The sequence below is a fragment of the Rhineura floridana genome, chromosome 6 (assembly GCF_030035675.1).
Source record: "Rhineura floridana isolate rRhiFlo1 chromosome 6, rRhiFlo1.hap2, whole genome shotgun sequence".
NCBI lineage: Eukaryota > Metazoa > Chordata > Lepidosauria > Squamata > Rhineuridae > Rhineura > Rhineura floridana.
The window spans coordinates 19,007,718-19,021,393 of NC_084485.1; the positions used below are offsets into that span (position 1 = coordinate 19,007,718).

At 40.3% G+C, this 13,676-nt stretch overlaps 1 protein-coding gene across 7 annotated transcripts in view; it reads left to right on the plus strand.

The window, feature by feature from the left end:
• Positions 1-13,676, plus strand: part of SYCP2 (synaptonemal complex protein 2) — a 138,746-nt gene that overhangs the window by 44,689 nt on the left and 80,381 nt on the right. For all 7 annotated transcript variants that reach the window (XM_061631111.1, XM_061631110.1, XM_061631116.1 and 4 more), the window contains 5 exons: positions 7,924-8,096; positions 11,233-11,308; positions 11,503-11,560; positions 12,803-12,936; positions 13,030-13,412. In XM_061631111.1, the coding sequence (XP_061487095.1) occupies positions 7,924-8,096; positions 11,233-11,308; positions 11,503-11,560; positions 12,803-12,936; positions 13,030-13,412 (824 nt within the window). The remainder of the gene's footprint in view (positions 1-7,923; positions 8,097-11,232; positions 11,309-11,502; positions 11,561-12,802; positions 12,937-13,029; positions 13,413-13,676) is intronic.

A 13,676-nucleotide genomic window follows, 5' to 3' on the forward strand; every position in this document is an offset into this window, starting at 1 on the left:
TAAGTTGGACATCTTTGTTTTGGCCAAAGCCTCCTTCAGCAGATGGGAGCTTCAACAAATAGTGATGTTGTAGAATAGAATGTTTAGTTCCTTCATGATAAATTTCAAATGTTAATGTTAATTCAACACTTTCAGGCATTGTCACAATGAAGCAATGTTTTCTGTGAATTGTATCACCCAGTAGTTTTTTTGTGCACCTCAAATAATGACCCAGCTTTATTGGACCTACTGATAGTTTCTGCTAGCATTTTCTAATTCATTTATGCAGGACACAGGCTAGGCTCTGGCAAAACTCCAGGGAAGGCATTCTGTAATTGTGGAGAAGCCAGAGAGAATAATATGTGCCTTTTCTGCTTGAAATTGATGCACAATGGTTTACAATCAAGCTCTGCTTTGATCTTAATTGTTGATGGAATAATTGAAAATTGGCTCATTTTGTGTGAAGTCGTCTCATGTAGGAATCCATCTATTTATGACTTAATAGTCAAAATCATTTTGCATTGTTTGCAGAAAGTTATTGTCAGCTATATATGCTTCTGATGGCCTATTACATCATAAGTCAAATTGCAGTTGTAGCCATTGAATACTTTTCAAAAGCATCATCAAATTACGTTAGCTTTTGAAGCCAATGATTTATTATATTTACAGTATGCATTAACCTTAAATTGCAATAAACATTTTTATTACATTTATCACTGCCCTTCCTCCAAGGAGATGTGTTCCCCACCCCTATGAAGGAGATTAGGTTGAGAGATTATGACTGGTGCAAGGTAAGTTTCTTGGCTAAGAGGTGGTGAGGAGCATGGGATCACACTATTCGTCTACTTAGCCCAGTGTTGTCTACTTTGACATGGTTCCAGTTAAAGTTTTTTTCTTATCTCTACCTCATCCTTTTAGCTGGAAATGTTTCAAATTGAATTAAACATAAGACTTTTTGCTTGCAAATGTGCTCAGCCAGTGAGCTATGGTCCCTCAACCTGGTTTTAGAATCCAGATCTCCCTGATCCAGCCCTCTATTTCCTAAGCCCCACTGTCTCTCAACAACAAATTTTCTAGATCCATTTTAGTCAGGATTCAGGCCTGGGTTTGGCACGGAATTTGTTTTGTTTGCTCTGTATGATAACCTGTGGTGGGAGAGAGAGGGAGGGAGTGTGACTCTGTTGAATTCTCCTTGATCTCTTAGAGGCTTTCAGTACCATTGACCATGATATCCTGAGTGACTGTCTGATATTGGGGACACTGCATTGCAGTGGTTCTGGTCCTACTTGGATGGCCAGCTCCAGAAGTTGGTTCTTGGAGAACATTGCCCGGCACCATGGGATCTTGCAGGGGTTAGTTTTGTTCCTGTGCTGTTTAACATCTACATGAAAGCCTGAGTGGAATCATACAGAGTTTGGGAATGTGTTGTCATCAATGTGTTGATGACACACAGCTCTTCTCTTTTTTCATCTTCTGCAGGTGAGGCTGTAGATGTGGCGAATCAGTGCTTGGTTGCAATAATAGGCTGGATGAGGACCAATAAACTGAAAGTTAATATAGGCAAGACTGAGATGCAGTTAGCAGGTGGTTCTTCTGTCCAACTGACTAGTGTGAGGCATAAGAAGAGCCTGCTGGATCAGGCCAGTGGCCCATCTAGTCCAGCATCCTGTTCTTACAGTGGCCAACCAGGTGCCTGGGGGAAGCCCGCAAGCAGGACCTGAGTGCAAGAACACTCTCCCCTCCTGAGGCTTCCGGCAACTGGTTTTCAGAAGCATGCTGCCTCTGATGGGGTCACACTCTGTCTGAAGGAGCAAGTTTGGGGGTTCTCTTGGATCCACTTGAGGCACAGGTGGCCTTGGTGGCACAGAGTGCCTTCCACCAGCTTAGGTTTGTGACCCAACTACAACCGTATCTGGACAGGAATAACTTGGCTATAGTCATCTGTGCTCTGGTAACATCAAGATTGGACTTTTGCAGCGTGCTTTGCACAGGGCTGCCTTTGCAAACAGTTTGGAAGCTTCAGTTAATGCAGAATGCAGCTGCCCAACTGTTGACAGGTTCAAGGTGAACAGATCATATAATGCCAATTCTGTTGCAGCTACACTGGTGGCCTGTACAAATTCAAAGTGCTGGTTTTTACCATTAAATCTATTTAAGACTCAGGACACCACTATTCTTTGGAACACTCTCCCAATATGAACCTACCCAGACTATTAGATCATCTGACACCCTTCTCTGTGTCTCTCTTTTGAGGGAGGCCCAGAGGGTGATGACAAGGGAGAGGGCCTTTTCAGTTTTTGGCTCCCTATCCATGAAATTCTCTCCCCAGTGAGGTCGGCCTGGTGCCTTCACTGACATCTTTTCAGGGCAAGGTAAAGGCCTTTGATGGACTGAGTTGATTCTGTTTTACTGTTAGTGTGCTGCCAAAGCTTCCTATGGCTGTTATGGGGGGGAGGCTATTTTTTTTTTTGTATGTTGTATGAAATGTTAATGTTTTATATGCTTTTTTTTTCTTTTCCCCCTATGGTATAATGTATTTGTCTGTTTTTAAATGTAAGTCACTTGGAAACCTTTTAGTTAACAAGCGACTAATAAATAATGACAACACTGAAGTTGCCCACACACACATTCCGAACTAGAAAACTAGGCAAGTGCATCAATATTCCTGTTACCTTGAATAATGAATTTCTTGTAGTAGAATACAAGATTTCCTTAAAGATAGTAGTCCAAAGAGTTGGATCAGTGTGCTGCAGCTTTGCCAAATTCTAATATTAACAATAGCTTTTTATGAAACCTGCTTGAAACTAAGAAACCAGCACAATCTGAAATATGTGGACCTCAAGTTTTAAGATTTAGTTTTAATTTTTAAAAGAACATTTCTAGTTCCTATGATTATTGTAAAGTTAAGTTTGAAAGAGAGAGAGTGCAAACAGGGAAAGCTAACAGGATTTTGGTGAGGGATTTTGGCGGCGGAGGTCAAGGGGGAGGCAGAAGTGGAAGCAACTCCATATAAAAGGGTGACAGGAGCAGTAGAGATAGTAGACCCTCTGCATTGGTGGAACTAAGGAACTGCTTTCAGGTACTTGAGGATGACAGTGGAAGACAGCCTGGAGAGGAAGAATTACAGGAGACCTCATGGTATAGCAAGTGAGGGGATAAGGTTCAGTTAAGCAGAGGCAATGAAAGAATGGCCTACAATAAGAAGAGAAGAGTAGTAGTAGAGGGAGACATCCTACTGTATGGGATTGAAACCCAAGTAGAAGACCCATGGATTCACCAAGTATGCTGTCTCCCTGGGAACAAATTAGAGATGTGACTGAAGGGTTGCCAACACTCAAAGCCCACTGACATGTATCCCTTTCTTCTCAGCCGTGTGAGAACAAATGATACTGCCTAGCAGAGCTACAAAGAAGTCATATCAGTTTTTGAAGCTGTCAGAAGGAAGGGACTGGGGAGGGGATGGAATCCTCTTTTTTTACATTTCATTTTTAAGTGTGGCCTCCTGGTGGTCATTAACAATCTGATTCCTTTTTCCTCTGATACCTTTTCATTTTTCTGGTCTCCTCCTATATATATATAATTTGCTTTACAGAGAATTAGTGATATTGTAATTGCTATTTATTCACTAGTCTCCACTGGTATCGATCTTTATTCTGAACTCTGTAATGATTGCCTGCTTGTATTACTTTTCAAGTGCATTGCAGAGCAGATAGATTAAGGCAGATAATCAACTCAGTGTCTTCCCACTTGCTGCTTACAGTCAATGCTTCATTCCTCCCCTACTGCTTACAATCAACACCTCACTCCCCCCTGCTTTCTGTCTGTCATTTACAATCTTCATTACAATCTTTACAACACTTCGTTGACATTAGCGAAAGGGAATACACATTTGAGGAGCTCACATAGAAAGCAGATCAATCTATTGATGATTTCAAAGTGAATTTTAAAAAAAACCAATCCAGGAAAAAAGAAGAATGAGCTGGAAACCAGGTACGGAGAGTTGGTACTTCAAAATTCTCTCGGCAAAGATAGAGAATATCACAAGTAATAATTAATCTGATGGCAAATCCAACTATTGTGGAAATGGAGCCCATTGCTATTTTGGAGTCCAGATAGTTTTCTCATCCATCCTTCCAGTACCTAGAAGAGGAGTAGAAATGGAAATAAAAAATACTTTAGGTGAATGGCTATGAAGGTGGTGCTGACATGAGAGATTTGGATTCTGAGACCATGGGCTGCACTTCCTGGAAGATGGACTGCTGGCAAGTAGGTTGTATCTCACAAGGACTGGGAAGAATGTGCTTGTCCACAGCATGGAGAACTTCATCAGGAGGGCTTTAAACTGGATCCTAAGGGGGAGGGAGACGTCAACTTGGAGGTAACAACTGAAGAAGGCTTATGCACATTAACAGGAACAGAGAGAACAGCTCTAATGGAGCCCAATAATAGTTTTCATAAAAATGTAGGAAGGAAGTCAGACCATAAATCACACGGCCTTCGATGTCTATATACCAATGCACATTGTGTGGGAAACAAACAGGACAAACTTGAACTCTTAATACTGGAGCATAAATAACAACTGGATAGGTATAACAAATTTGGTGAGATAACTCCCGTGACTGGAATACAGCAATTGAAGGATATAACTTGTTCAAAAAGAACAGAAGGAATAGAAAGGGAGGCGGAGTTGTTCTATATGTTAAAAATATATATCCTTTCACAGAAATACAGGAGGATGAGCCTGGTTGCTCCACCGAGAGTATCTAGATTAAAATAAGTGGGGCAAGGAATAAAAGGAACATGATGGTTGGAATATATTACCCACCATCCAATTGAGGAGAAGACAAAGATGAAATTTTTGAAAAGCAAATTGCCAGTGTTTAAGAGGGCATGATGTAGTAGTAATGGGGGGGTATTTATTTACTAATTAAATGTATTAGTCACTTTTCTTCATAATAATGAACCCAATGTGACATACAATAAAAAGATTAAAGCCGATATAAAATGAACATAACTAAAAAGTAAAAAACAAAACAACCCACAATACATGGATAAGAGGATGAAACAACCCACACACAATGCCAGAAATCCTCCAAAAACTACGAGCTGAATTCCTGGAAGAAGAGGAATGTTTTTGCCTGGTGCCTAAAGATACATAATGATGGTGCCAGGCATGGCTTCCTGGACAGAGCATTCCATAAGTGTGGGGTCACCACTGAGAAGGCCTGTTCTCGTGTCACCATCCTTCGTACCTCCTTAGGAGGGGGCACACAAAGAAGGGTCTCAGACTTCAATTACTCTGATACCTGTTGAAAGACAAATTCTGCCAAACATTGCCCCTCCAAGAAATTCCTGATTTGTGTGGCTGATAACTTTCTCCCCCAGATAGTGGGGGAAATAACTAGAGGATCACCTATCCTTGACTTGATTCTAACCAATAGAGATGACTTAGTGGATGAAGTGGCCGTTACGGGAACTCTGGGGGAAAGTGGCCATGTTATACTTGAGTTTTTGATTTTAAAAGAAGCAAAAGCTGTGAGTAGCCATGCATGTACCCTGGATTTTAGCAAAGCTGATTCTAATACTCAGAACAGTGATAAGTAAGGTTCCATGGTAAGTGACCCTAATGAGAAAAGGAGACCAAGATGGGTTGGAGTTTCTAAAAAGGCACAATTGCAAACAATTCCAACAAGGAAAAAAAGGTGGAAGACAGCAGAAGAAGCCAGTGTGGCTTCACAAAAAGCTTAGAGATGACCTAAAAATAATAAAAAAGAAACATACAGGAAGTGGACAGAAGGCCAGGCCACAAAGGAGTACAGACAGGTAGCACAGAATTGCAGGGATTGAGTCAGGAAGGCTAAAGCTGAGAGTGAGCTGAGGTTAGTGAAGGATACTAAAAGCAACAAAAAAGCTTTCTTCAGGTACAACCATGGTAAAAGACAGAGAGAGGAAATAGTGGTACAGCTATTCAGTGAGGACAGCAAAATCATAACAGATGACAAAGGAAAGTTCTCACTTCCTACTTTGGCTTAGTCTTCTCCCAAAAGAGAAACCTGGGACCTACAGACCAGTCAGTCTGACATCAATCTTTGGAAAAATTCTGGAGTCATTCTGTAAACAATGCATTTATTATGAGAAGCCAACATGGATTTATCAAAAACAAATCCTCCAGAGAAATCTTATCTCATTTTTTCATTGAGTAACCTTCCTGGTAGACTGTGGGAATGCTGTGGACATAATATATCTCGACTTCAGCAAAACCTTTGATAAAGTGCCCCATGATACTCTGATTAGCAAGGTAGCTAAATGTGGGCAGAATGGAACAAATATGCGGAGGATCCACAGCTATAGAATTGTACTCAGTCATAGAAACCATAGATTCATACAGTTGGAAGGGGTGTATAAGGTCATGGAGTCCAACCCCCTGCTCAATGCAGGAATCCAACTTAAAGCATACCTGACAGGTGGCTGTCTAGCTGCCTCTTGAATGCCTCCAGTGTTGGAGAGCCCACCACCTCCTTAGGTAATTGTCCTGCACTCTGGGATCATCAAGAAGAGATCCTGGCCCTCTGTGTGACAACCTTTCAAGGATCTCTTCTGAATTGTCCCAGAATGCAGGACATGGAATAATGGGCTCAAACTACAGGGAGCCAGATTTCAACTGAACATCAGGAAAAACTTCCTAACTGTTAGAGCGGTACGACAATGGAACCAATTACCTGAGAACGTGGTGGTCTCTCCAACACTGGAGGCATTCAAGAGGGAGCTGGACAGCCACCTGTTGGGTATGCTTTAAGTTGGATTCCTGCACTGAGCAGGGGGTTGGACTCAATGTCCTTATAGGCCCCTTCCAACTCTTCTATGATTCCCAGGGAACATGGAAATTGATAGGATTCTATGAAAGTGGGATGGCAAATATTTCCAGTACGATACTTAATGCTGCCCAAGTTGCTGACTTAGGGAAAGTAATTTTCTCATCCAAATGTGTGTGACATATATATATTTACAAACTCAGTTATAGCTGGCTCTTTTAGGAACTTAGGATGGGGCATTCCTACAGCGTCATGCCAGCTGAGAGGGGGTTGTACTTCTCCCCTCACACTGTTTTTCTCCTCCTTTATGTTATATGCTCTGGCTGCAGCTCAAGCCTGATCAGAATTGGGGTGGAGATGCAGGAGCTGAGTGATGTGTACAAATCTGTGTCATGTGCCCATGCCTGGCCTAGGTGATGCTGGGATTAAACCCACTGTTTTCTGAATGCATCTTGCACAGTCACTCTACTCTTAACTCAAGTCTAGCAATATTAACCTATTGGTCCAGCCAACAGGACTTGGGTAGCCTGTGTTAAGCCCTTTATTTGAATGAAATAATTTAATCTTCTGTAAGCATTGCATTTGGTGCTTCAAGTCGCAATGCCATGCTAACCACCACACTGATTTTGTAAATAAACTTTTCTATTTTTAAACCCAAATTAGGATATGGGAATGTTTTCTAATTCCCCCAACTTATTAAAGCAGGAAGAGGTACAGTGTGATATTCCCCATGGCATGCATCAAACTCCAGATTAAAGATTTCAGCTACAACACCTTTGTGGTTACATGTGTTCAAGTAATATGTGATATATTAGGGATATAGGCGGCTTGGTAGTTAGGTACAAAGCTCAGATATTTATGCCTGGTGTGTCAGAATTGGACTTCTCAGTGTATAGTACTTCATTCTGAGCAGTAATTGAATTTACAGGAATGTAATGTCATTAACTAAGAGGAATGGTTGTTCCTGATTGTCGGTAAAGAATACTAGATGTAGACTGATCATTGCAGCTTTGTTAAATATCCAAGTCATAGCAAGTCCATTATTGTAATATTGGCGTAAAGAACACAAAGTATTGCAAACTCAAAGCATTACAAACTTCATTCAACTAACTCAAATGGGATTTGTTTCCAGCAACTCCACGAAAAGGCAGAGTGAAGACAGCTCTTCAAATGATGAGTTCTGTGGGAAGAACTGATATTTTCTCAATACCGGAAAGAACAATCAATTTTGATCAAGAAGATGATTATGTGCCTGTATCTTCTGTTACCAAGTATCTAAGAAAAAATAATTCTGCTGAAGAAAAGGTAATTTTATGTTTGTCCACCCGCTCTCTTTTTGTTAGGTAGTATTTCCCTATCTTCTCCTTGTTCTTGCTAGGGGGCAGTAGCTCTAATTTTCTTTCATTGGAGCTTTCTCACAACAGTTCTTGTTCAGAAATGGCTATGGGAGAAAGTTACCAACTTTGGATTGGCATGGATGAACATTTACCCACTTTACTACTTACTCTTCCAGACTTAGGTCCTTGCTTTAGGAAAAGATGGATTTGATCAACCCATGCTGTTTCTGGTTGTAAATATCGTCAAAGAGCTTTGCTCATTCTTGGCCTCACCCATGCCTCACAGCCTAGTCTCCAATATCAGTGCATGGCCGTTTTCAAGAGATTGGTCATCAGTCATTCATCCAAATAATAATGGCCATATTGCTTATTAGTTACCACCTCCTCGGTCCTGGCAGAAATGATCACATCCTTTCTGCCAACATCAGCTCTTAGTGACTGCAACCTTGGCATATTTTTGCCACCTACCTGTGCAAAGCCTCTACCTGGTCATGCATTACACCCTCATCAAACATTGTGCACCAGACGTGTGCGAGAGACACAGCATTTCACAGAGTGAGCCTGCACCCTCTTCCAGATATTTTGACTAACTAGTTTTTCATATGTGGGACTAAGGGACAGTACAGAGATTTTGAAGGAGAAATGCATGTTGTTTTGCCTGCAACAGATGTTCAACTGATCACCTGTGCAGTCACACCACCTTGCCTCCTTCCCCGTTGCAGATATAGTTTGCTTTGGGAGGGGGCACTTGTTCTGTGGCTGTTGAAAATGAACTGAGCAGCATGGCACTTGCCCCATCCATAGATACCTGCACAGGCAGAAAAATATGTCTTATGGGCAACAGCATGAGTGCTATCTCCTTGGCTAGAACGTTCCTGGATTTGGTTCTGTGCAGGCACGGATCCCTTATATAGGAATGCACAGAAGACCATCCAAAGAACATCCATTACAAAAAAGTATTGTTTTTCTCTTAATCCTAGACAGATACAAACCTAAAGACTCATCTTTATAGCATGAGCATTGTGCATGGCACGATGGAAAGTTCTGTCCATTTTGATTCTCTCAATTTCTAATTTTTCCAATCTTAATTCAGTTCTTCACATTTCTGCAGCCATTGTGATTTTTTTTTTTAAAAAAAATTCTCATGAAAATTCTCTAGCGTTTTAGTGTGTTCTAATAAACACATTTTTAGGCAGTTTTAATGTACATATTTTTGCAAGCAATTTCTTGTCATACAATGAATTTTTGTATGTTATCTTCACTCGTATTTATTTTACGCACACTTTACTCCTACCATACATTTTTGTCAACATTTTTTTAGTTGGTGAACTGCATTGCAACATTCAAATAAGTGCAAATTTCAAAAGATGGCTGTGTTTCAGTTCTCACATTGTTTCAGAAAGTGCAAATTTGATAAGTTTGATCTATTCTGCCTGAAATGTGAACTGAATCTAATTTCTTGCCCATCTCTAGTACATGCCAATTCAGCCGACTTTTCTTGAGCTAGGACTTTTATTAGTTCAGCTCCAAAGCCCAAAGAGGTGGAGTATGTTGGAGGAAGATGCTGTTTTATCGGTTTACAGTTGAATGTTTCTTTACCTAACTTCTCTGTTTACCTTTAATTTGTCAAGACTATTCAACTTTAGCCATCTTCATGTTTGTTTATTTATTTATTATTTGGTTTATATCCCGCCCTTCCTCCCAGCAGGAGCCCAGGATGGCAAACAAAAGCACTAAAAACACTTTAAAATTATAAAAACAGACTTTAAAATACGTTAAAGCATCTTTAAAAACATTTTTTTAAAAAAGCTTTGAAAACATACTAAAAAAAAAGTTAAAAACATTGTTTTTAAAGGTTTACAAACATATTAAAAAGCAATTCTAACACAGACGCAGACTAGGATAAGGTCTCAACTTAACTTGTTGAAAGAGGAAGGTCTTCAATAAGCACCAAAAAGATAACAGAGATGGCACCTGTCTAATATTTAAGGGTAGGGAATTCCACAGGGTAGGTGCCGCCACACTAAAGGTCCATTTCCTATTTCGTGCAGAATGGACCTCCTGATAAGATGGTATCTGCAGGAGGTCCTCACCTGCAGAGCACAGTAATTGACTGAGTATATAAGGGATCAGACGGTCTTTCAGGTATCCTGGTCCCAAGCTGTATAGGGCTTTGTACACCAAAACTAGAACCTTGAACTTGGCCCAGTAGAAAATGGGCAGCCAGTGCAATTCTTTCAGCAGCGAGGTGACATGTTGGCAATACCCTGCCCCAGTGAGCAGTCTTGCCGCCGCATTTTGCACCAGCTACAGCTTCCAGACCAACCTCAAGGGCAGCCCCACACAGAGCACATTACAGTAATCCAGCCTGGAGATTACCAGTGCATGGACAACCGTGGTCAGGCTATCCTGGTACAGAAACGGCCGCAGCTGTCTTACCAGGCGAAGCTGGTAAAGGGCACTCCTAGCCACTGAGGGCACCTGGGCCTCTAGTGACAAAGATGGATCTAGGAGCACCTCCAGACTACGGACCTGCTCTTTCAGAGGGAGTACAACCCCATCCAAAGCAGGTAACTGACCAATTACCTGAACTCGGGAACCACTAACCCAAAGTGTCTTCCTAGGATTCAGACTCAGACTGAGTCTGAGCAATTGCATCACCACAATCTTCTCAATCACCTTCCCTAAGAAGACCAGTCGGTAATTTGCGACCAGTCTGTAGTTGTCGCAGACCAGTGGGCCCAGGGTGGGCTTTTCCAGGAGTGGTCGGATCACTGCCTCTTTCAGGGCTTTACCGGAGCTTTATATTGAAGATTGTTAAAGAATGAAAAAAACAAGACATGATATTGTGTGTCTGCTCATTTTTCACTTCTCTGCCTGCAGGATTAAAATAATAAATAAGGCTGTAGTCCTGTGCACAGTTACCTAGGAGTAAATCCCATTGAAAATAGGATTTTCTTTGGACATGCTTAAGATTGTAAGTTTTTTTAGAATGTTTTATTAGGATATGCGATACTGATTTTTGAGAGAAGCTGTTTGAACAATATTTGGGAAAGTGGGATAAATATGAGTGCATGATAATTATTTCAATTTCCTATATATAGCAAGTTCCAATTCAAAATGTTTTTGACATGCTTCGCAATGAGGAAGATTTAGACATCAGTGAAAAACAAAAAACAGGCAAGTAACTCAACATAATTCATGAGTCTTATTTTTAAATTGTTTTCACATTTGTCTTTTCAATTGTATGAAAGCCGTTGTTGGAGCATTGGAGATGAAGAATGGGTTAAAAGTGTTCTAAATAAATAAAATTTGAATAGAAAATCTTCAAGATTAATATTTTATGTCTGATTTTATATTTTTATTTCACTTAGATGAATTAATAGATATTGTTCCTGATTCTCAGCCAGCAGACAAAAGTGACAAATCATTGTAAGTACTGAAAATAAATGATAAATACTCAATATATATGTTTACTGTTTCTTATAGCAGGAGAATCTGGTGCATGGCTCTGATTTCATGTCAGGAGGGGTTTTCCACTTGGGCTATTTAGGATGGCATATCACCAGTGATGCTGTACCTTATTTATCTCTTTTCTCTCAAGTAGGGAGGTCCTCCCAAGTTCCTTTATTATTCCTGCCTATGGCTTGGAAAATGCAGCTGTCAATTACTACCACCTTTTCTTTTTCTCTTCCTTACTCCTTGCTTACTAGTAAAAAAAAAAAGGTTCACTAATGGTTAGTAGTTAATGCAGGGGTTCTTTGTGGTCTCTGCACAATCACACGTAGGGGTTCTTTGCCTGTGCAAAGTTCATTTAGGAAAATTCTAAAGCTAGGTTGTTTTGGTGGGTGCTCTGCTGTCCCCCATCCTTTATGTGCATGCATAGCTCCCACCTTCAGTTCTATTCTCTTTTGACTACCACAGTAGTCTTGTTTGGAGAACTGTTCTTTGCTAAATATTTTTTTCTGTGAGGAAAACAATTGCGCTCCCCTTTGTTTTCTTTTTACCTGTACTTTCTCCTTACACTTCTGTTTGCATTGGTCATTCCCTTGGTGTGTCATTCCCACCCTCATGGGCCTATCACTCAACAGGTGGGATAATTTTGTAAATGTCTGTCCTTGTGAGAGTAAACTAATGGCACAGTCTCTGCCTCTTCTACTTAGGGGAGGCCTACAAGGTGGCCACCTGCCAACACTGCCAGGTTTTTACTCATCAGGCAAGGAGTAGAGGGCTTTGTATCTAAGAGGACTGCTGTGGGAGAAGGCATTGCAAATTGCTGAGGAAGTCAGGCTTACTGGTTCAAAGCCTTCAAAGTTCTCGGTCAGCAGGAGACTGGAGCAGGCAGCAATGGGATGAATTTTTCTTCAGGAAGGAAAACAGGGCCAGTCAGAAAAGCCTTTCCTGTTTTTTCCTGGAGAGGAGGAACCTTCCAGCATTTGACTCTGCTTTCTAGAGAACAGCAGGTTAGCTCTGCTGCTTCTGAGCTATTGCTTTAGAGTAGATTTAGGCTTTAAGTCCAAAGAAAAAAGAAAAGTGTGTTTTAGAGCACTTTGCATTGCAGTAATGCCCAACGCTCCGTGGATCTACAGTTCATTCAGCCTTCAACTAAGGGGGAAGGGGCAACCACATAGGTTAGTGATGAAATTAGGATTCTTTTTTCTTTTTCTTTTAAAGATTACCTGGCATTCTGGAATATTCTGTTGGAGAAACTAAAACCCAGAAAAAACAGATGTGTTGGGTACCTGAGAAGATAATATCACATTGTAACAAGCAGAATATTAGTGCATTGGGAAGTACATTCTATAAAGGTTAAACTTTTACTTTATTCATAATATTTATCAGTGTTAAATTAGGTTTTCCTTAAAATCCAATTTTAACTTAAAATATTTTTTTTGTATTAGCTCCTAATTCATGTAGTAGAGCTGCCAAGCAAAGAGCTTTCACATCAATATTTGAAATGCCTTCTCCAGACTTGAGAAACAAACAGCATTGTAAAGAAGAAATCGTGGAGCAACAGCACAATGAAACCAATAAAATACCAGTAAAGACTGGCAAGATAAACAGCACAGAGTCACGAAACAGTTTTCATCATTTAGATGAGAAAATATCAGAAGATAGCAACATAAAGATTGTTCCTAGTAAACATGAAATATCACTTAATGCAACCAGAATGAATGACAGTATAGTAAATTCAAGACACTCGAAATTAGTTATGGAAACCAATGATGATGCTAGCTTTGATGTTTCTTCTGGAAAAGAAGCTGCTGATAAGGAAACTGATCAGGTGAAATGGGAAAAGGCAAAGTAGCCTCAATTACTTTTCTACTTGCAAATCATAGTCATGACTATTTTCAGCTTTTTAAAGATATTAAGGAACCTTACCAGGTTACTTCACATTTTTTTATTGATTTTAAATTGCTAGAAGTGGCATAAAGTCTTAAGATGTAATTTTAAAGATGTTATGAACTGATAAGCATTTTTGCTTTAAAAAGACTTTTTTTAAAAAATTGGCAAGTGCTTCAGAAATTTTGTAATTCACAAGACTCCT